Source organism: Ornithodoros turicata, chromosome 7 (genome assembly GCF_037126465.1).
Source record: "Ornithodoros turicata isolate Travis chromosome 7, ASM3712646v1, whole genome shotgun sequence".
In the NCBI taxonomy this organism is placed as follows: domain Eukaryota; kingdom Metazoa; phylum Arthropoda; class Arachnida; order Ixodida; family Argasidae; genus Ornithodoros; species Ornithodoros turicata.
The window spans coordinates 43,329,995-43,351,287 of NC_088207.1; the positions used below are offsets into that span (position 1 = coordinate 43,329,995).

Consider the following 21,293-nt stretch of genomic DNA (forward strand, 5'->3'; position numbering starts at 1 on the left):
CTGGAAGACATTCCGCATGTCGATGTTAAAGCGACAATAACGAGGAGTTAAGTGCGTCCTTACGTTATTTTGCAATTATCACAGACATCTTGACGTTGCAATTCCACATGCTTGAGATCCGTATTTCTGCGGGTGCGCGTCATAAAGGAATCTGATGCAGATGAACCTGAAAGAGGTTAATTATTCTGTAAGCTGAATATCACTAGGCACCCGGATGAAGACAAACAAGAAATATTGGGAGTAGGGAGAGAGGACAAAAATTGTGATGCCTGACAGAATTAGTATTATTAGTAGTATTAGTATTAGTACTGGGCCTCTTTGCTAAGCAGTGTAGAAGACCAGTGCTGACCAATAACGACGACGCGCCACTACAGCCGTGCGCCAAGGGACCAGCTGGTCAGTTCTGTCGTGGCGGTCTTGGAGTGAGGACACAGGTTGCGGAACACCCCAGCACGTCCGGCTCTCTGGGACATTCCATCAACGTCGATCGGGACTCAAGTAGGGTGACACAAACTCTTCTACATTTATAGAGGAGATGGTGTCCCTCTGCCCTTCTACACCAGCACTGCCTGCGATTTCCGTGATCTGGACTTAGTTATAGTATAAAGTCATGTGGTCCTGGTGCTTGCAATTTGCACTTCACGCATTTCCATAGAAAACAGTCATAATAAGAATGCATGCGCATGACGAATTTCGAGAGCAGCCCTGGGTTCACAAATGCGTTTGCTGATGAACGTCATGGCTTTGTAATACCATGCGAAAGGCATATCATAGCCTCCACCACGGACGCTGTGTTACAGTGGAGCTCGCGTGTTACGATATTCGGTACAACATTCGGATATTCGATAAGTCCGATATCACGAATCAGACTGCTGTCTCCTGTTGTTGTGTCGGACCGGACAGACCGGAATATTCTGGTCATTCGGCTTAGTCCAGGACAGTTGTTCCTAATGCCAATAAGAACATTGCAGTTTTGGCGCGGTTGACAAGACAGCGCACTTGTCCATATAAAAAGAAACGAATTTTCTGTCTCTTCCCAATGTTCTTCTGAGCGATACTTGCACGTTATAGCAAGCTCCGATTGTGAGAGCGACGATGGTGAATGTGACGACAACCCGGTGAAGTAATAGCGCGAAATGGACATGGTCATGAGTTCTCAGAGCTTATTTTGCCGTTGGGAAGACTTGAACTGACACATGGATGCTTAAAACTTGACAAAGCTGTCGTCTATATATTTTCTCGTTGTGCAACAAAAATATATTCTTTTCAATAAGCGTACTGCTCGCGACACGGTTGTCTTAAATCGCATGTAAGTAGTTCTGCAGCCCATATTTGCTTGACTGCCTTAGAAAATGTAATTCCAATATTGTAATTAGAGGTGGACCTAATGCTGCACGTGTTTCTTACACGGAATAAATTATCTTTTAACACCTCGAGATTTTAAATGGGATAAACCACGGGGTGTTGATTCCAGACAACCAAAGAAAACGGATGCATTGTATCAGTGCCCCGTCCCTTGCGCTGACTGACCTAGAAAAAGAGTTTCTAAACGTGGAGTACGTGGTTGACCTTGCGGGCCTACGTGGGACACACTAAGGGAATGAAATTATGTGTTGCTAGTGCGCCACCTACCTTTCTTGTGGTTGTTTAAATATGCCTGCGCAAATAAATTCCTGTCAACTGAGAGTTTGCAGATACGTTTGTCTCCTTGTTTTAACCGCTCTTCGTCCCGTCTGAGTGCTGTAGTGGTGCGACATGTCCAGACAACCGTGTCGCAAGCAGTACATGTTGAGCGGCATTCCGCTGACATATCTCGAGTTTGCAAAGCCTAGCATAAACGTTGTCCTGATATAAGAATCGAGGTTCCCGTTCTCGTCGGCATCGTTTATAACGACGTCGTTTAAACCGGCATCGTTATAAACGATGTCAGTTCGCTATAAACGTCGTGAGGATCCATTGAGAATAGGAAGACCCCTGTTGCATCTTCCTCGTCGCCGCTTGATTTTTACATCCTCATACGCGGCGTGGAATACATACAACATTTCCATGTGCGAAACAACCTTTGCATTTGCTTCCGTAGCTGCTTACCACTCAATCGTGGCTCTCTGTCTTAGTTCATCCTAGCTTTGTACAGACTTTACATGGGTTGCCGTTGCTGGAGGCGCGTGATGCACCGTGAAGGGAATCCCACGCAACAACGCGCACTGTTCCAGTCAGCTAACAGCGTATTTCGGCGAGCGGACGTATGCCGTCACTTGGCAATGGCGTAGGCGGTGCCATTCTACAACTTTCCAACTGGTACTCTGCTCTAGAATTTATGCTTATAAAGTCTGTAATTACTCTCAATTACGGGCAATGCTGTGATACCCTGACTTGCACAACACGATTGCCAACAGTACACAAATGGCTTCATATGCGTACAACCACGCGTAAAACGAACCAGTTCTTTTTATGTTTGGTTCAGCTTATGTGGGATACTATGCAGTGGCCATGCTTCGCATCCGTTAGGCTTGCCCGACGTCGGGAGAGTGCTATACCATCCTGAACAAGACCGAATATCCTCGGGATGCACGAATAATGCCCGAACGGAATCGCACATCCGAAGGATATTTCGTGTTGTTGGGGAGCAAACAATGGTCAAATGCTTATTCAGACAACTTCCCATTGCAAACAGAATGGCAAGAAGACTGCAGACATGCTTCAGACATGTCTACCAGTGGAATTTTGGCAAAGCCAACAAGCTTTGTTTATTTATGTCTGAATCTTCCTGATACTTAGAAAGCACTGAGTTTCTGTTAGCTAGATATAGTGATTGACATTTTTGTATCAGCTGTATTTCCCTCTCCCCTACGCAATTCCACAGTAAGTGGAGAAGTAGGGTAGTTTGAATAAATAAATAAATAAATAAACAATATCTGCTGTCCTGAATATGAAACGATCACAAAGGACGCACTTCACATTATTCACTACGCTCCTCTATGAGTGCTGGTTTTGGATGGTTTGGATGGTTTGATTACTCGGGTCTTTTAAGATATTTTAACCTTCCCCCACTGTCATCACGACACAAAATTGCTGACACATTCCTTTATAAATATGTGCATACATAGATTGATTCCACCTTCTCACTAAATCGCCTAAACTTCTATTTTGAGTGCAACACTCTGCAGGCCCTCATCCTTCTATGCACGCAAATTCTGTCCCGCTACGATCCTGTCACATGCTGTCAAATGTTGTTAAACTCTGTTTCTTCCTCCTCTGAGATTTTTTTTTTGCCTCACGCTACCTTGAAGAGAAAAGTTATTTCTTTCTTCTCATAGCTTCACCTCATTCAGTACCACTTTTCTGTTGTGCTGTACAGATTTTGGTGTACAAAGTTTTCACTGTAGCTGTTATATGTCACATGTATTACTTTTGTGTCTTACATACGTCTTCCTTCCTGCGTACTCTATGTACAAGAGACTATACCCTGCTATGGTATGGTACCTAACTACGGTATGCGCTGATATCAGGGCCCTTGTGGCTGCTCTTGGGCACCAATAAACTTGTATGATATCACATGGCAAGAAGTATTTGCAAATAAAACTCACCTTCACCTAAGACATGCACCCATCCTTACTGTGCATTTAAACTGATCAGCTGCAAACCTATACGTCCTCGGCTGACGTCCAGATTAGTGATCTTGACTGTGACGCGGTCACCTAACTTTGGCTGCAACCTGTTCATGTGGCTTACATGAATGAGGCCATCTTTTCCAACTCCTATGTCCACAAATGCTCCGAAATTGGTGCAGTTTTTGATTCGTCCCGTATACACTTCACCAACACACAGGTCGCTCATCTGCGCAATGCTCCTCCGAAACACCGGCTTGTCGTGCTCTGCGTAGCATGCAAGAACCACAACGTTGAACATGGCACCACAACAGACTTGCATGCTCTAGCCAAATCTAGTGGCTCTTCCTAACGCTGACATGTTTTTAATTTTGTCTTAGTTTTTATGTAAAAAAAACAGTAATTGATCATAATACATGAAGGAGGAAAACGAACGCTGTCTTTTTGCCACACATGTACCGTCGGCAGTGGACCTGCTGGACAGCGGAGTTTTTTTAATTATCCTTTTTATTAAATTATTCTTTTTCCCTCCCTTTCCCCTGAGATACCTTGCATGAGACAGGGGATGGGCAATGGGTTACTATACTTCCTTCTTCTCTTTCTTTCCTATCATTCATTTTCTTCTTAAAAAATTAGTTTTTCAGTGTAAATAAATAAATAACAATAATGCTAACACGTCAGTATGAATCGCGAGTTTACAGCATGAAGCTTAGGTGCCCGCAAAGAAATACGCAATACGAAAACATGCAAAGCTATGGGTGATGAGCAAATCCTTTTCTCCCAAATAACTTTCTTACTATCACTGTTTTAGCATCACCTGAATGTAAAACTGGGGTTTCACGAGTTAATTATTCTATAACAAAATATATAGCTGTGACGTATCCAGGAGGAGGGGTGGGCTACTACCGTTCAGCGTGCTAACGTGCCAAAAGAAGAGCCATTAGTCCTGACATCACTGAATACAAAAGTTCTCTTGCCTGATCGAATGTCCTCGTCCACTTTTTGCTGAAGTGCTTCAGCGATGAGCTGCATAGTGGCAATGCTGCCACCAAGAGTGTTTACAAAGTGGTTAACACCTGGTAGAAATAACAGGAAATAACACATATGACAATAGGAAATGCATTTCCTCAGCAAGTTAATCAAATAGTGCAAAGGCCTGCAGAATCATGATAGCACAATAATTTATAGCTACAGACCATTCACAGTTTGTACTATCGGCCACCAAACTATTCATAATTTCCCAGGCTACCACACATTGCAGGTCTTTCATAGTAGCCATATCTGACTTGCCTCTTCTTTCAACTTCGCGCCTCACAGTACGGGTAAACGCCGGCGTTCCGAGATCACTTTTTTGAAGGCCCAGGTGAGTTACAAATCTGAAAGTATTAATTAAAAAGTTTCAACCATATGACATGCTAGGTGTAGAGCACCCGAGACCAGGAAATGGCATTAAAATGAAATTATGGCAATATGAATGTAATATAGATGCAACATGGACATGATAGCTAGTGCCTGAGTTTTTCGCGTTTTACCCGCGTTTCGGGTAAACCCGGTTTATCCCCGAACCGGATGTTCTTTTGTCACACGGCGTGGAACCACGGCGCACGACTTCGGTAGTGGAAGAGAGCAGCCGTGAGGGTGAAACGCATGGGACACACTTTCCCCAGCGTCAAAACGTCGCGTGTACGCCACGGCGTTGTACGCGCGGCGGAGAAACGCCCGCGGGCTACCACCCGGAACGCATGGGAGGCTGACCACTCTTACCCTCTACTAAGCAAGCAACGCATGGGACACGGACAGTATGACAGATGCGCGCCATTGTTGCCACGTTCGCCGATCACAAGCGTTCGCGCGCGAATATCAGTAGTCGACAGATTCCGGCGTAAAGTTTGCGAGCGTTAACTTTTTTTTTTCTGCGGTCACACGCACGCCGAGAGCGCGCGCGTCGAGAAATCGTCCAAAAAACGCTGCGGCGCGCGTGGCTTCCAGCAGTTCCGAGTGCATCGTGCACGTTCGGGGTGGCTGTAGCTGTACCTCCCTGCGGCCGAAACAACGCCCAGCGCCAAGCAACTTCAGTAGTAATATAGATCAGAGAGTCGAACCGAACCCGAACCGAAACCCGTTATTAACCGTTATTTTTGGCCGAACCTGAACTAAACTGAACCGAAAGAGCCGACGGCTTGAATGCAGGCTTGAATTGCCATAGACCTTTTAACACAGTCCTCATTCTGTCCCAGACAGTGTTATTACTTAGCTGAGAAGCTGTTTTCTTTTTACATTTGTGTTACGTATAAAAGTCGGATAAACCCGATTTTTACCTGAATCATATAGTACTACCAGATATTTTATACCCGAATTGGATATGCTGATGTTTTCCACACGATTTTTACCCCCTGAATTTGGCAAAAAAATATTTCTCCAAAACCTCAGACACTCATAATAGCTGTGCCACAAACCCAAGTGATTTCCAGTCTGGAACTGACATTTCTTAATTGATGTGTATTCCAGGGTTTCAAGCACTCACATGTGCTGTGCTCTTGAGCTGCAAAACATGTATAAGGTTGTGCACGCCTGTATATTTCATGCAACCAATCTAACATTTCCCAAATATAAAGATGAAGAATACAAGATCATGCCACACATAAGAACAGGCAGTGAGCACTTCCGTGTTCCCTCATTTGTTCTCCCCATGCGGGGTACTCCTTAGCACTCCATCAACACATAACCAGCAGCTGTTCCAGTGAACTACTTAGCCGCATGACTGGTTCACGTTCTCATCACCTCCCCCGTCACAAAGAAGCCCCCCACAAGACAAAATAGGCAGAGCCTTACCACCTCTTAAAATCTTGTAAGTCTAGACAGCAGTTTGCTTATCCTTTAACATACAAACCGCACAGGAAGGTCACTTACAGCTCGGCAAACTGGTATGATTCCGGGTGAATTATAGTCATGTCGAATGGTTCGAAGCTGTTCGGAATCCCCATCTTTGCCTTCTTTGCAGGTGGTGGATTGCTGAAATGTACACATTTAAAAATATTGCACCTTCCCCAAATTAAGAATGTTTCACAGACGTTCAGTCAGTTCCTCACCACGGAGCCTGGGATGTCTCTTTGTAAATTTTTACAAAGCCTGCACACTGCTCATAGGCTTTTGCGCCTAACCGCTTCACAGTGAGAAGCTGCTGTCGATTTTTAAACGGCCCGTGAGTTCTACGCCACTCGACAATATTCTTAGCAGTGGACGCATTCAGCCCTGACACTTTCCTGGAAAATGTTTATCGGTGAATCCGAAGTCTGAAGTCGTGACATTAGCCACTTACCTGAGAACAGCTTCAGGACATACGTTGACGTCCACACCCACAAAGCTTACACACTCAACCACTACTCCTTCTAACGCATTTTTCAAGGTGCATTGCGAAATATCATGCTGAAACAAAAATAACGTACAGTAAACTCTTTATATGACGAGATCGCATTATTCTAATGATCACGGTATTCAATGTCTTACACAGCCCCATCCCAAACGCACGCATTTTGGACCGGAGCAGTATTCGAATTGCACTACTATTCGACTCCGCTTGCACAAGCTGATATGACAAACTTGGTTCACAGCTTTCTCTTTTTTTCATGTAAGTTAAAAAGGCTACGGAGGAGCTCATCAGTCACGTTCCATGTTTTAACTTGAACACTTTTTTTAATGACACCCGCAGTGCTTTCAAGGCTTTTGTCACTGTTTTAATGAGATCCCACTTTTATCGAATGCTTTCCCGGCCCTGTTGACTCGGTTATAACTACAGCCTGAAGTTTTCGGGAAATATGTTTTTCTAAATTGGGGGAGTAAAAAATGGGGTAAATAAACGTGTGCTCTAAATTAATGCAAATTTGGAGGGGAAACTTCCAGTATGTTAAATTTGGGGAGAAATCACGCTCAGTTACTCAGACTAACTGAACTGGTTCAGTACAGATGGAGATGTAACTGCATTTGCTGCCAAACAATTTAGTGTGCACTCCTGCAGACATCTCAGTGAGGGCAATTTGCCGGGTAAAAATCGGGTTTCACCCTAAACAGGCAACCTTCAATTCGGGGTACAAATTCGGGGTACAAATTCGGGGAAGAATCATGTTAAACCCTAAAACTTCAGGCTCTAGTTATGACGAGCCTTTACTGCAATTTCCCTTTTTCTCTAGAACTAGAACACCATAGAAAAACATTTGGATTGCGAGATACACTAAAAAACGCACCTGGTACATGCCGACGCCTAGGTGCTTGGCTTCCACCTTGACGTACTCCAATAATGGGTCCTGAAGTCGCCGCGCGATTCCGACTGCACGTAAATCCAATGTTTACGGTTAGAATTTCCTTAGTTTGCTATCTGTAGAAAGCTTGTGGGAGTCAAAATATAGTAAAAGAACGAGCACTATAGTTTCAAGCTGTTAGAGTTTGGAAATATGTACTTTACTATACGGAGATTACACAAATATACGTTGAACGGTTTGAGGAGATCAACGACAGGCTGCTCCACATTGCCACCCTTCTCGAGGAGGAGAGAAGAGGGAAAGCGTAAATTGTGGTTCCTCTCATTCGCACGTAAAACACGAATGACGTAACAAATGAATCCCGCTCCTTTTGTATTGTTGTCAAGGTACCGGTGTCTACTAGGATAATTTTTTGTACTTTAGTGCCCCTTGAAGACACAAGATGGCAGCAAGCGGCACTGACTGCAAAGTCTTTATCATGCCTGTACATGTGGCTGACTTTGTGCCATTGGTGAATTCATTTTTTACCTGGACTGACGGTGATGCAAATGGGGAGGTGAAAATGGGTTTTACATATCAGGTTTAACCCCCAAAATACAAGCTTCTACTAGTCTTTAAAGAATATTTGTAGCTATCGTGTCAGACTACCCATAAAGGATTAGCACCTCAATTTTGAACTCACGCAAGGCAAGTGTTAGTTATTTTAAAAGTTGGTGCTCTCGAAATGTGAGGCTGCGGCACGCGAAAACATTTTGGTAGGCAGAGACCTCAAATCAACGTTGGGATTGGCTTTCGTGGGAGAGCTGGTGGCAAATAAAGGGCAAAATGCTGCATTTAATGCATTGTTATGGGATATCGAGAAGTGTAAGATTTTGGGCCCAAGGTTCATGAGGCATGAACCCCAGCTGCACAAAGCACTAGGTCGATAGTGCATCAACCCCATGCAGACGACATGGATTACGTCAGTTCTTACTGAGGAACCTCCCTCTGTATCACTACTAAATGCTGATATAAACCAGGTAAGTGGTCGTCTTTCACAGGGTACAAGTTGCTTTGACACACCGTCTTCTGCGAGGGTCATCAAATACAGTGTGCTGGGTGTTGATATTTCAGTGCACATTAAAAAAAACTCAGATGGACAATATTAAACCACAGGCAAACCACTGTGGCGTTACTTATGATTAGGGCCTGACATTTTCGGATTGTACCTGATTATGCCAGATATTTATCCCGGATTCAAATCGACAAAAAACAAGGTTTAACCTGATATTTCCCAGAAAACTGCAGGACCAAGTGGATCCGAAGTCATCACACCTTCCACAGAACTTTGGAAACTGTGTTGTAAATGCATAAATATGATCAAAACTGAGCTCAAAACTGCTCCCAAAACAGAGACCCTGCTGCCTTAGAAGCACGGACTAAATATTGACACTTTGTGTCTACTGGTATGTTGTGCATTATGCTGAGTAAACCAAACATTTACACCCAATTCAATCAGAACTGGGTTGAATCAGGTTCAGTTCAACCGGATAACACCCCAATTACTGAAGCCAAATAACCCTCACCTCCAATGTTGCTGAAAAATATAACCCAAAAAAGTCAGGCCCTGCTCATGATCATAGTTGCCTCGCAACGTGAAGCCACAAATTATCACAAGCAAGCCATTTCACAAGCATTTTCACAAGCAAGCCACATACACCTCTTTTGGGTTCTATTTCAGTTGTTGCACAAGAACCCTGCACATGCTGCTTTCTCACATTGATTGCAATGATTTCAAAAGGTACTACATTAACAGAACTGCCACTGTTTGAAATTTGGAGGTGCATTTGGGACATTAGTTCCAACTATACACGAGAAAATCACACCCAAAACTCTGTGGCAGTACATCCTTTACAGGCTAAAAAGAATGTACAAAATAGTATTTGAAGACCATTACCAGCGCTTCGTAAATTGGGGTCTAAACCCGGGAGCTCCTCTTCGGCCTCTTTTGTCACAGAGTAAATGGACACACCACTTTCGTTCACAGTGCTAGAGCCAGACACAGTGATTTAGTACATGAACCTCAACTTCCAGATCGCAAAGAATCCTGAATGTAAAATTGTGCATCAGCCTTACCAATACTCCACTTCAAGTGGCTGAAATGCTCCCTGAGATATGAGGCTGGACAAAAACTTTTCCGTTTCTCGGCTTGCAGTCCCATCACCTAGCGCGATCAGATCGCACCTGAACAAATAATATGTGAGGTATGTTACCTCAGACAAGTGCTCTGTAGAGTTCTCAAGCAAGCATTTTAACACTGCAGCACCACTAGCACTACTATAGCTATGTACTACGACTTGTAATGTTTTAAGGGGTGGTTGCTTCCGGAAACCCATCCATGAAAGCAATACCACTATGATGAAAGAAAGACCTTTTCAGGATCTTTTCAGGATCTTTTTAGTGACTTTTTTAGTGACTTCCTTCTTTCATCGTTAATTTCTCAGGCACTTGAGGCTTGGTATGTATTTGTCCTTTCTATGTGTTCCAGCCTCAGAACATAAATTCCCACCCATCAATACCGCCATATTCGGCTTCGGCCGACAATTTACCTGGCTAATTTTGTTGCCCGGAAAGTGGTCGGACATTAAGTTAACGAATTCTAAAGATCAGCCCTTCTTCAGCAGCTGCAGAAGCTCCGACAGTGTGACGTTGCTCCCTAAGCTGGAGGAGTGAGAGTGTGGTGCTCAGAGGAGGAAAGGCACTGTCCAGGCGCCCCACAACTCTATGAGACGTCCACATGCCCGCAGCATTCCTTCACTCAATGTTGCATCCTGATTCGGTCTTAAGGAGTGACATATTCTCATTTTTCCAGAGAGGGAATTCCGGAATACTCTCAACATACATTGTCTGCTCTTGTCATGTATTCCATTGCATAACAGTAAAACTACGCTACTATTTTGTGTGGGGTTTCAGATACCATGAAAAAGTGGCCCAGGAGGAATGAAATCACACTACAGTTTTGAAATCGACTGAAACAGATGTGACAGTCCCTTTAAAAGTATGAAAATGTACTGCATCAGGTCTTTCATTTTGATTGTGTCAATTTTCTGGAAAATTCATGAGGCTGTGCAAGTGTAGCAAAAGAATGACAGCGGTTCTTCAGAAGTAACAACTCTGTGCTAACCAAAACTTACAAGTGTGTGAGAAATAAAAAAATTTTGCTTGCATACTCTTAGATAAAGTGTTCATTTGAACTGGAATCCAACAATGCAAAACTTACCCATGCTGCTTAGCAAGCTGAGTGATTTTGTTGGCTGATGACCTTGCTTGAGCCTCACCGCCATGTGGGAACACTATACCAGTGCTCAGAAGATCCCCTTGTGAATAAGGACATGTGATGGTAATCAGGTATGATGATGATAATAATCAGATGGTATTAAAACGTTGTTTTTATACTGTCAGTGCTTAGAATTCTAGGAAGCAGACATTCATAAATAGAGTCTGAAGTTTTAGGGTTTTACCCGATTCTTCCCCGAATTTGCACCCCGACTTGAACGTTGCCTCTTTAGGGTGAAACCTGATTTTTACCCAGCAAATTGCCCTCACTGGGATCTCTGTAGGAATGCACAAACGTACTTATTTGGCAGCAAATGCAGTTCCATCACCGTTTGTACCAAACCACTACACTTAGTTTGAATAACTGAGCCCGATTTCTCCCCGAATTCGCATGAATTTAGTGCACATATTTATTTACCTGATTTTTACCCCCCGAATTTAGAAAAAAATAATTCCAGAAAACTTCAGGCTCTATTCATAAACAGCATCTGAAGTGATGGGAAAGGAGCGTGAGATGAGAGCCTGACTCGGAGATGTTAATTGCTGCCCAATTTTCCTTTCGGGAGTAGGTGCTCAAACAGTAGCAAGTGTGGTTGCAGACTTTATGCAATGCAAGGATTTCAGGAATACCATGATCCGTAGTGCCCTATCCATGTATTTACATGAGCAACATTCCCTGGAACACTCCAATGGAAGATGCGAAACGCGCCGCAGCTCTCTGCTGCCATGTAAGCTCGAGCGTTTGACAACGCGCGATTTCATGCACGGCTAACCCAGGGGAACATCCCACAGCTGATAACAGGAAAGCACATAGGTGGTGTCATCTGTGACTGCATGCACATGCTCCCAATATTCTGGCACTGTTCAAATGCTCAACAAAATGCTTCAGCCCTTTTCTTCCACTAGACTATATCTACATTCCATGTGGATGCTGCTCGCGTGGACACACGTACGGTATAAGTCTTGTTACTAGGGCCTGCCACGTTAACTACTATTAAGTTAATAAAGCAATATAACGTAGACAAAATCAGCTTACCAGAGGGCGACACCACTGCAATTTTGCAACCATGTCTGAATCCTGGGTCAATGCCCATTACAGTGTGTCCTCTTATTGGCGGTGTCAGCAAAAGCTGACGAAGATTTGAGCGAAACACGTTCACAGATTCTTTCTCAGCTTCTTTCGTCAAGGAGGACCTGCAACCACATATTTTTATTTACCAACCTCCTGCAAAGCAATATTGCTTCCATTACCTCACGTGTCTTTGAATGTAAGGCACCAAAAGCCTACTGTATGCATCGTCAACAGCAGCATCAATCAGGTTCCTTGTGTCACCATCCTTGCTCTGTGTACTACTGAGGTTCAATTTATCTTTGCAAAATGAGTTTATCATGAAAGAAAAACTCTCAGGCAACTCAATCTTTACTGTCAGAATCTTCTGTGATTCTCCTCGATTAATTGCCATAACCTGCAGAAACAAAGCACAACATGCAACCCCTGTGGATGCACAGTGTGTTGAGTGAGTTGGGACAACTCCAGAGCATGCTGGCAAATAGGCGCATAGAGCAAATGGCTTTTGTACTAATATTTACACAACCAACCACCTTCCAAACAATGGCATTGCTGCACGCAATATTAGCTAAGAAGAAAAATTTGAAGGACGATTAATGTAATTAAAGCGGCAGAAATGCGTTAGCATTAGACATACGCTCTTATGTATTTTCGTGTTTTACGAACTATTGCTAACTATGACTAACTATCACCAATTATCACTATCATCAATTATAACTAATCACAAATTACCACTATCACTAATCACTATTATTACTACTCATAGTTCATAATTAATCACCAATTATCACTAACCACTATCACCACTATATTATTACTATCTACAAACTATTTACTATTGTACCTACTAGCTGCTTTTCTCATATCTAACACCCTATGTCTCAACTCGAGGATTCACACGTCCATCCGATGAACAGACTGGCACGATTATCAGGATTTGGGTTCTAATGCTAACGCATTAATAACCAAATGCGATGCCATACAGATAGACAGCCTGTGACGCGGGGCTGGTCATACTTGACATGCAAAGCAAACAGATGGATAACAGATATTCTCATTACAGAAACAGTATTACGGTAGTTTTGGTTTCATAGGGGGAAAAAAAAAAGTATTGACTGTAAAGCTTGCAGAATACATACAGGGCCTGACTTTTTTTCGTTATATTTTTCAGCAACATTTGGGGCATAAATATCATATTATATATTTTGCTTCCATACCTTGGGTGTGATCAGGTTGAACTGAACCTGATTCAACACAATTCTGGTTGAATCGGATAGAATCGGGGGTAAATATTCATTTTATTCAGCATAATACACATGACAGACCAGCAGACACAGAGTATGAATATTTAGTGCATGCCTAAAAAGCAGCATATTTATGCATTTACAACAGTTTCCAAAGCCCTGTGTTAGTTGTAAGGACTTTGGATCCCCTCAGCCCAGCAGTTTTCAGGGAAACGTCAGGTTAAGCCTTGCTTTTGTTTATTTGAATCTGGGGTTAATATAGGATGTAATCGGGTATAATCCTAAAATAAAAAGTCAGGTCCTAAATGTATAGAGCAGCCAATTTAAGAGTTAAATGAAGATCTTGTTTTTACCCCGATTCATATCACCATCACTAGGGTAAAACCAAAAACTTCAAAAATAATCTTGTAATAAATAAAATAATCAAAATAAAATAATGAAATAAAATCAATGAAAATAAAATAATGAATGTTTGTGAACCAGTTTGCATGTTTGAAGTCAAGTAACAAACCCATGCTCACCACAACTGCACTGGCAATACACAACCATTTCAACCAGTCTACAACCATTAACAGTTGTTTGTAGAGATAGTGTAAAGATGTGGGAAAGCAGCTTGCCTGGTGTGGCTGAAGTGAGTCCACAGGCCTGAACAGATCAACATAATTATCATACTTTTTGTCATCAACTGAACATTTGCCGTCGGCAGAGTCTTTGGCTTTCTTCACTGCAGCAGCCGATTTTTTAACCCTTATCATGATACCTCTCTGTTTTGACCTGAACAGAAATGGAAACAACATTTAAATCAAGCTCTACCATGTTGGTAGGTATCTCCATAGCAACTCCTAAAATCATCCCGAATAAAGTGCACAATCCAATATGTAGTCTGTCTGTACTATATAATGACTAACATTCCTGTTTCAAGGTCTGTGTTGTACGAGTGATGAGTAGAGCCCAGATTTTTAGGCAGTAAAAAGAAAAAAAACATAGGCACATCCTCCTGAGGATGTATACCGACTTTCTTGTGAAGCTTTCCACGATATTCGATTACTCGTTTAAAGGGGTTGTGACAGGTCATCCCACGTTATTCCAGATAAACGCAAAAGGACCTTGCGATGATAAGACAAAAGTTACTTTGATGCAACTTTAATATGGCTTTGATAAGCCTTTGATAGGACAAAAGTTATTTGCACCGCTACGACCTTGAAGGTTTCACAGCCAAGAGGGTAATAGAAGCTGAGAAAATGGGCACCGCAAATACTGAAACTCACGCAGCTCTGACATCACAAAACCTCGTCACCACTACCAGCAGGGCAGTGCACGAGAAGTACACGCGCTTACGGCTGCCAATGGGGTTGGACGCAACTATGAGCTCTGTGATGTCTGCACTTTGCTCGGGAGTGTGTACGAGGGCTTGTACCTCGCTAAGTACAACAACCTAGAAGAATAACTTGTTTTCCTCTGCATTCTGGTGTACAGTTCTAGGCATCCATGATATAATGAACAACATCTATGAAAGTGTCTCAACCCCGTTAGGTAATATGATACTACGCAATCCACCTTGTACAAGAATACTTCTATGCACGGGGCCGATCCCAGTATGGCACCACCACTTTTGCACTGATATTTTAGCCGCTCATTGTCCTGAAAATACAATGAATCATGTTTTCAGGATCCCAACAAGCCTTCAGTGTTTGGAAACAGAAGGAAAGGCTGCATGTCTAAACCCCCTGCTGTCTCTGAATACCTTTTAGCTAACCAATGTACTGAACGAAACCGAAGTGCCTCCAGCTACCTGAATGAAAAAAAAAAAAAGAAAACAGAGAAAATACATAATTGCGCACAGGCCTAACACATTGCTTCTACCGTGGTTGTCGGAAGCCAAGATCAGGCCTTGCGGCACGAGCAGTGTAGAACTTGTTGCTCGAAAAATCGAGAATAGTTAGAACCTTCATTCTTAGTTTTTGTATGTAAATATACATTACAAGTGCAAAGGGGTGGACAAAGAGGGCCTGGCAAGATTTAAAAAAAGGCAATTATGGATCGAGATCGAGACAAGGGCAGGCAAACTGGAAAACGCACCACTGCACGTTTCTATGTTCAACAGAGGTGGTTCAAGCAAAGTCCAGTACAGGGAATGCGGATATGATGCTTACAGGTTCGAGAGGTAATCGAGTACGTCACGATGCCTTGATATGTACTCAGCAATGATATGCTGCAAACCCAGAAGAATAACGTGGATATTTTCCAAACCTACGGGTGAAAAATGAAAACAACAATCATAAACTGCTTGACCAAGCTGACCAACTTTAGCAACTTTAGCTGAGAAGCGTAGCATAAAAAAATTCACTCGTAAAAGTCAAATGATAGACTAACTGAGCTAACCAAAGCAATAAATGCTCCACCTTTAGTGCCGTGCTTAACTAGATCTTCAAGCTGCAGCGACATCACTGTGGCTTCGCCGTGCAGGATCTTGTTTGCTGCGTCTTCAAGCCCTAAAGCTTTCGCTCTCTGTGCAAGTGAGCGACCCTTTGCTTCTTTGTAAGGAGCGTACTGCAACAACACATAATACCATAAATGTTTGCACATGAAAAGCACTCGCACAAGAGTCCCATGCTTGCAGCTACGCGCCAGATGAAGCACAAAGGACAGGACGTGCAGGAGCAAATAAATGTGCGCACTAGAATCTACCCACATGTTACACAGTCAGTATGTTACTCTGATTTTTGTACGTCCTACCAACTGTTTCGAAATACAAATATATGTCCTCGTTTTCCTCGCATGTTTATGTGCACTTAAGCCTAAGCTGCATCACGGGTGGCACAGCACGGATCTCACGGTACATGATCAGAATCAGAACTCTTGTTCCGTCAATGTTTTGCACACAGAAACGGAGTCAACTGGGGAGTAACTTTAGCTTCTAGGTACTGCAGATTGCAATTACCCCTCACTTTAGTCCCAGACCCAGAGAATTACTCCCGTGCATTGCAAAAAGCCCCTAAACATTGCATATAACACATAACACAGTATATGCACAGTACTATATGCATATAACTAGGGTTCCAGGTTTTCGGACTTATCCGAAAAAATCCAAAAAACATACTCCACTAAAATTTTAGGCAATTCGGATTACTCCGAAAAACTCTTCGGTGGCCATCTCAACCCTTTAAGGGTTCACCGTACGGGTTTTCCCCCCTTTGTTTCCCCAATTTCATTGTCCTACACGTGACCCAAGCACTATAACAAGCATCGAACCGAGGTCACACGGAGTGGTGTTTTGGTAAGGGCAACTAGTAACAGTGCTGACAACAAGATGGGATGCAAGTGAAAGCTGCCCTGCAACTGTGTCAAGGTGTACCCCGATTTCGAGGAGTTCACATCGTCCTGCGATCGTGATGCAGAGGTTGTCGTACCTAAGTACTACCAAACTCTAACAGTGTGCGTTGCAGGAAATGCGTTGGTAAGCTTGTGTCTCTTTAGTGTTGAAGCAATAAATGTGACAACTGCATTTTCCCTGCACAACTGTGTGGCGTCGCCAAGTTTGTTCTGAATTTCGGATATTAACTGAGCTGTAAATCATAACTCCGAAAAACTCTGTAAAACATCCTCCGGTAACGTCCAGAAATAAACTCCGAAAACCTGGTACCATACATATAACACATATATCACACACAACATAGTGGACATCATACCAAGTGTTCCAGCTCATCCAACGTTTTTGCACTGTAAATCATTTTCCTTGTTTCAGCATCTGCCTTTTTTCCAGTTTCCAAGGATTTTATCATCGCTAGGGCTTTCTTCTTGACGGCACTAGAAAAAAATTGAAAGCACAACGTGTGTAAAATAAATGTTATGATCCTTCTGGAACAATATAACCACTTACAGCATGTTGTTATGGGTTTGTTGGATATCCTGCAAGATGTCTGCCATCAAACCTCCTGTGTCTTCGCGTCTGTAACGTGCTATAAATGGAATGGTGCATTCCTTCTCCAGGAGTCTCACTACATTACGCACTACGTCTGCCCTCTGGTTGGTAGCCGCAGCAACTTCATCTTCTACTCTCCACCCATATTTTGCTTCCCACTCTGCATCAACGTCGATCTAAAAGTAACAACAATATGCAGTGAAAACAAGCTCACTTAAAATCCTTCGTCATCTAAGATTTGCATCGCAGAGGACGTGTGTTAGTTTGAAATACTAATTGATTTTAAAATATTAGTAATTTTAAAACAGCGGCAAATACAATATGTACTGGCTATGACCACAAAGTGAATGGTTATACATACGTGAAGCAAATATAAAGCGAATGTGGCTATATGTAATTGAAGCAAATACAAAATGAATGCAACTATGTAACTGAAGCAAATATGAAACAAACAGTTTCACAGCTTCAGAAATATTCAAATACATTCAGTTTGAAAGAGACATCACTTCGACTCAAAATTCGGATGTAGAATTGAATATTCGAATCAGAATCCAAATTCCGATTCAAATATGAAATTCTACGTAAATAAATAAATAAACTGAATATACAATTATTCTCTCCCATATTCGAAGAATCTGAATGTCGCACACTCTACTAGTCTTTTCAATTTACTTCCCTTATGTGTAGCAGGCAATGAAACCAGTATAGCTTACTATGCTGTCATTAGGTGCAGAGTCCATTGTTGAAGCCGTTCCTGAGGTACACGGTAAAGAAGGTACGACAATCTCTTTCTTCTCTTGCAAGGGTGGCAACACATCTGATGCAATAGCATCGGACGCCCCATCAGACCTTTGCTGATCACTTTCTGACTTCTGAAATATAAGTAGAATACTAATGGCGTAACTGATCTCCAAGTATGAATAATACCAGTGCGCAAAGTCCCTGTAATTGCTTTGTCCTTGCAATCACAATCGTACAATGGACCAATTATTTTTCTGAAAAATACTTTTGTGCAAAAGAAAGGAAAGAAGATGGAAGCGTGGAGTAAAGTTATAGAAAATAATCGCATCCATGAAACACTGTCAAAAATCAGGGAAGTACTGAGAGGCATTACTGCCAATACTAACAAATAGTGACAACTTAGACAGAGAACCTGAAGTCTCTTTGAGATGACACAGAAATGGAGGAGAAAAGAAGTTGCCTTTTTAGCTTATACATCAGGTTTTGTAATAAAATGTGTTCCCACTGTAGAAGATAGCTACACAAACAATTGTAATCTAGACAGTATGAGGTCATCGAAATGCTATGCAACTCATTTAGTCCTAAAACTCCATAAGCAAGTGAATAAACTTTCAACTGATAAACAATTCGATTTCCAGCGAAAGGGCTCGCACGACCGTTGTTTCGAGCCGAACGTATTTATTATGCAAGGGAGCAAATTTTTCCTTTAAGGCCCACAAAAGTTAAATCTATTAGAATCATACTTGTTTAATCTTTTTCCGAGTTGGAGCTGCAACGCCTTCTTTCTCCATCGTTGGATGAGACCTCTTTCCCACTTTGCGACGTACAGTTTCTGCTTTTGTCTGTCTTTGTCGTACATCCTTGGGTGCTTGACTCTGGGTGGGAGCTGGAGTCTGGGTGGAAGGAAGGAAAACACATTGAAAAGTCCTTACTAGGAATGTTGGAGGGATCTCAAGGGACATGGCTGTCAAACCTGGTCTAGTATGATGTCCTTTGCACTTACGGGTGCTATATTGGGAGCAGATTTCCCTGCCTCAGTTATTACCGTCTCATCATCAGAGCTTTCCAATATAATTGTGCTCACATCTTTGTTAATCGCAACCTGGAAAGAAAAACCAATGTGAAGTGTTACAGCACAATTAGACTGAATCTGTCAGTGTATGTAGTGCGCCTCATCTAGAGTCTAATTGCATGACACTGTATTAATGTATTCAACAGGCTACTTTCTCATCTATAGAGGTATATTCGTTTCAGATAGTCAAAACGAGAGGAGCGAACAAGTCCCGCTTGGTCGTCTGTTTTCTGCTACGAAGTTTAGGTGCTTAGAAGCTATATTTCTTTTGGTCGTACAGGCTTCACCCTTTTCCGAGCTGGAGCTGAGCTGCGTTTCTTCTTACTTGGATCTATATCCACCTTCCTGCTCACCGTTTGTGTTTTTGTTTGTTTACAACGGGTACCCTTATTGCGTGTCAGCTTCTTCTGCGTGGAAAGAAGAGCACATTTAAAATTTTTGCCCCCGACTTTTAATCCTGACGAGCGCCTTACCTTGCCCATTGTGAGTGGTATATAGTCCGGGTCCTCTCTACCGTTTCCCGCCTCGTCTTCGGAGGGCTCGTCGTCAGAGCTGTCCAATATAATCGTGCCACCAATGTCTTTGTCAGCCTAGAAAGCAAAATCATTCTGAAGCGTTATGTTAACTGGAACATTGAGTGAAACGGAGCCAAAGGAGCCCTAGAGTGAGTGTTTCAAAATGCTTTGGATTACCATTAGGGTGATTCCAGGCCGCTTTTCAGCAAACAGGTAAAAGCAATAAAAAGGTTCACGATGCAGCGATGCAGACGACGCTGCTGAGAGGGACGGTATTTTTGAAAATGATGATGATGATGATCTAGTGGCTGGCTGTACCCTTTGTAGCGGACAGACAACGCTAAACAGCGCGTCCTAGCCTAAAATAAAAAAAAAGAAAGAAATCGAAACTAACAACAAATATTACTGTTCTCTAGTAAAATTTCTGTCCACTTTTTTCACAGCATAGTATGGTAGCTAGAAAGCCTAGAAAGGGTGGTACTTCGCCCGCGCCGCTTCTCCCGTACATCGGAGCACGCCACCGCTGGAAGACGGCGCCAGTGGGCGCTGGGAGTCTGAGGTATGCTATGTTCGCCGCGTTCGCGCGTACGTTTTGCTTGAGTCCCCGGCCCGCGCGTCTATTTTTTTGCCTTTTCAGCGTTTCGTGTCTCTCAGCAAGTGACCACTTAGTTCTCTCAGCGCACAGGGGTGACACCTGAATGCCTGGACAACGTAAGCAGCGTGTCAAACACTGTTTTGTGCCCGGCTGCAACGGATACCGTTCCGCAACTGGAAAGTTCGCGCTCTTCGCCGTTCCGCAGGGCAGAGAAAGGTTTCAAGAATGGAATCAGCGTACACAAAGTGCAGACATGCCTCTCCAAACGCATTCGGCCGTTTGCGAAATACACTTCGATGATTGCGCTTTTACGCCAACGCTCCTGTCGTGAACGTCAAGATCGACCGATGAAGCATGACCGGCCTACCCTGAAAGATGATGCGGTACGCACAATACTCCCAGACCCAAAAATTCCCGGACAAATTCCAAGAAACTGCCCGCTCAGCGCAACAGGAGGAACCGCAACATATGGAGTCGCTAGTGCCTTGCAAAAGAAGGAATACATCTGATCCTGACATGGGTGATGAAGCTGTAGACGCCGGGAATACGTCGGCACAGAAGGACCCTTCCCTTCTTCCCTGCTTCCTTTGAAGCAGCTTTCACTAGATTTTTCAGCATGTACAAATTACATCCTGACAGCCTCCATGAGTTGACCACCAGTGCTCGAGCCTCAAACACCAAATTGGTTGTGATCTCCACAGAAATGAACTAAGAGGTGCTGAGTGCAAGATTTATTTGATCACAAGGCTTTATTTGTACGTAAGGGCCTAAACCTCGACAGGCAGCAGAGAAGAGTACGCAGGAATATGTCCAAACAGTCTCGACTAAACTAATATAGCACGCAGGAAGACCAGGCCAAGTGCTTTACTTATTTATTATTTATTTAAACAAGCTTTATTTATTATTTATTTAATATTTATTTTATTTTCGTTGCGGTAGCTGCTATGCTAGTCGCC

The 21,293-nt window shown here is 42.9% G+C and overlaps 1 protein-coding gene across 7 annotated transcripts in view; it reads right to left on the bottom strand.

The window, feature by feature from the left end:
• Positions 1–21,293, bottom strand: part of LOC135401169 (S1 RNA-binding domain-containing protein 1-like) — a 209,641-nt gene that overhangs the window by 13,453 nt on the left and 174,895 nt on the right. For 3 of the 7 annotated variants that reach the window (XR_010424737.1, XR_010424735.1, XR_010424736.1), the window contains 24 exons: positions 19,920–20,101; positions 19,701–19,817; positions 19,506–19,634; positions 19,129–19,257; positions 18,899–19,048; positions 18,128–18,286; positions 17,373–17,590; positions 17,182–17,299; positions 15,895–16,042; positions 15,646–15,742; positions 14,110–14,266; positions 12,431–12,645; positions 12,216–12,373; positions 11,124–11,220; positions 9,980–10,087; positions 9,801–9,892; positions 7,850–7,932; positions 6,928–7,034; positions 6,698–6,871; positions 6,519–6,620; positions 4,899–4,984; positions 4,586–4,684; positions 3,588–3,875; positions 64–166 (listed from right to left, as the gene is read on the bottom strand). Coding sequence is in view for 1 of the 7 variants with exons in the window: in XM_064633412.1 (XP_064489482.1) it covers positions 3,613–3,875; positions 4,586–4,684; positions 4,899–4,984; positions 6,519–6,620; positions 6,698–6,871; positions 6,928–7,034; positions 7,850–7,932; positions 9,801–9,892; positions 9,980–10,087; positions 11,124–11,220; positions 12,216–12,373; positions 12,431–12,645; positions 14,110–14,266; positions 15,646–15,742; positions 15,895–16,042; positions 17,182–17,299; positions 17,373–17,590; positions 18,128–18,286; positions 18,899–19,048; positions 19,129–19,257; positions 19,506–19,634; positions 19,701–19,817; positions 19,920–19,922 (3,009 nt within the window). In the remaining 6 variants the exon portion in view is untranslated. The remainder of the gene's footprint in view (positions 1–63; positions 167–3,587; positions 3,876–4,585; positions 4,685–4,898; positions 4,985–6,518; positions 6,621–6,697; positions 6,872–6,927; positions 7,035–7,849; positions 7,933–9,800; positions 9,893–9,979; positions 10,088–11,123; positions 11,221–12,215; positions 12,374–12,430; positions 12,646–14,109; positions 14,267–15,645; positions 15,743–15,894; positions 16,043–17,181; positions 17,300–17,372; positions 17,591–18,127; positions 18,287–18,898; positions 19,049–19,128; positions 19,258–19,505; positions 19,635–19,700; positions 19,818–19,919; positions 20,102–21,293) is intronic. The other 4 variants (XR_010424741.1, XR_010424739.1, XR_010424740.1 and 1 more) reach the window with 4 other exon arrangements.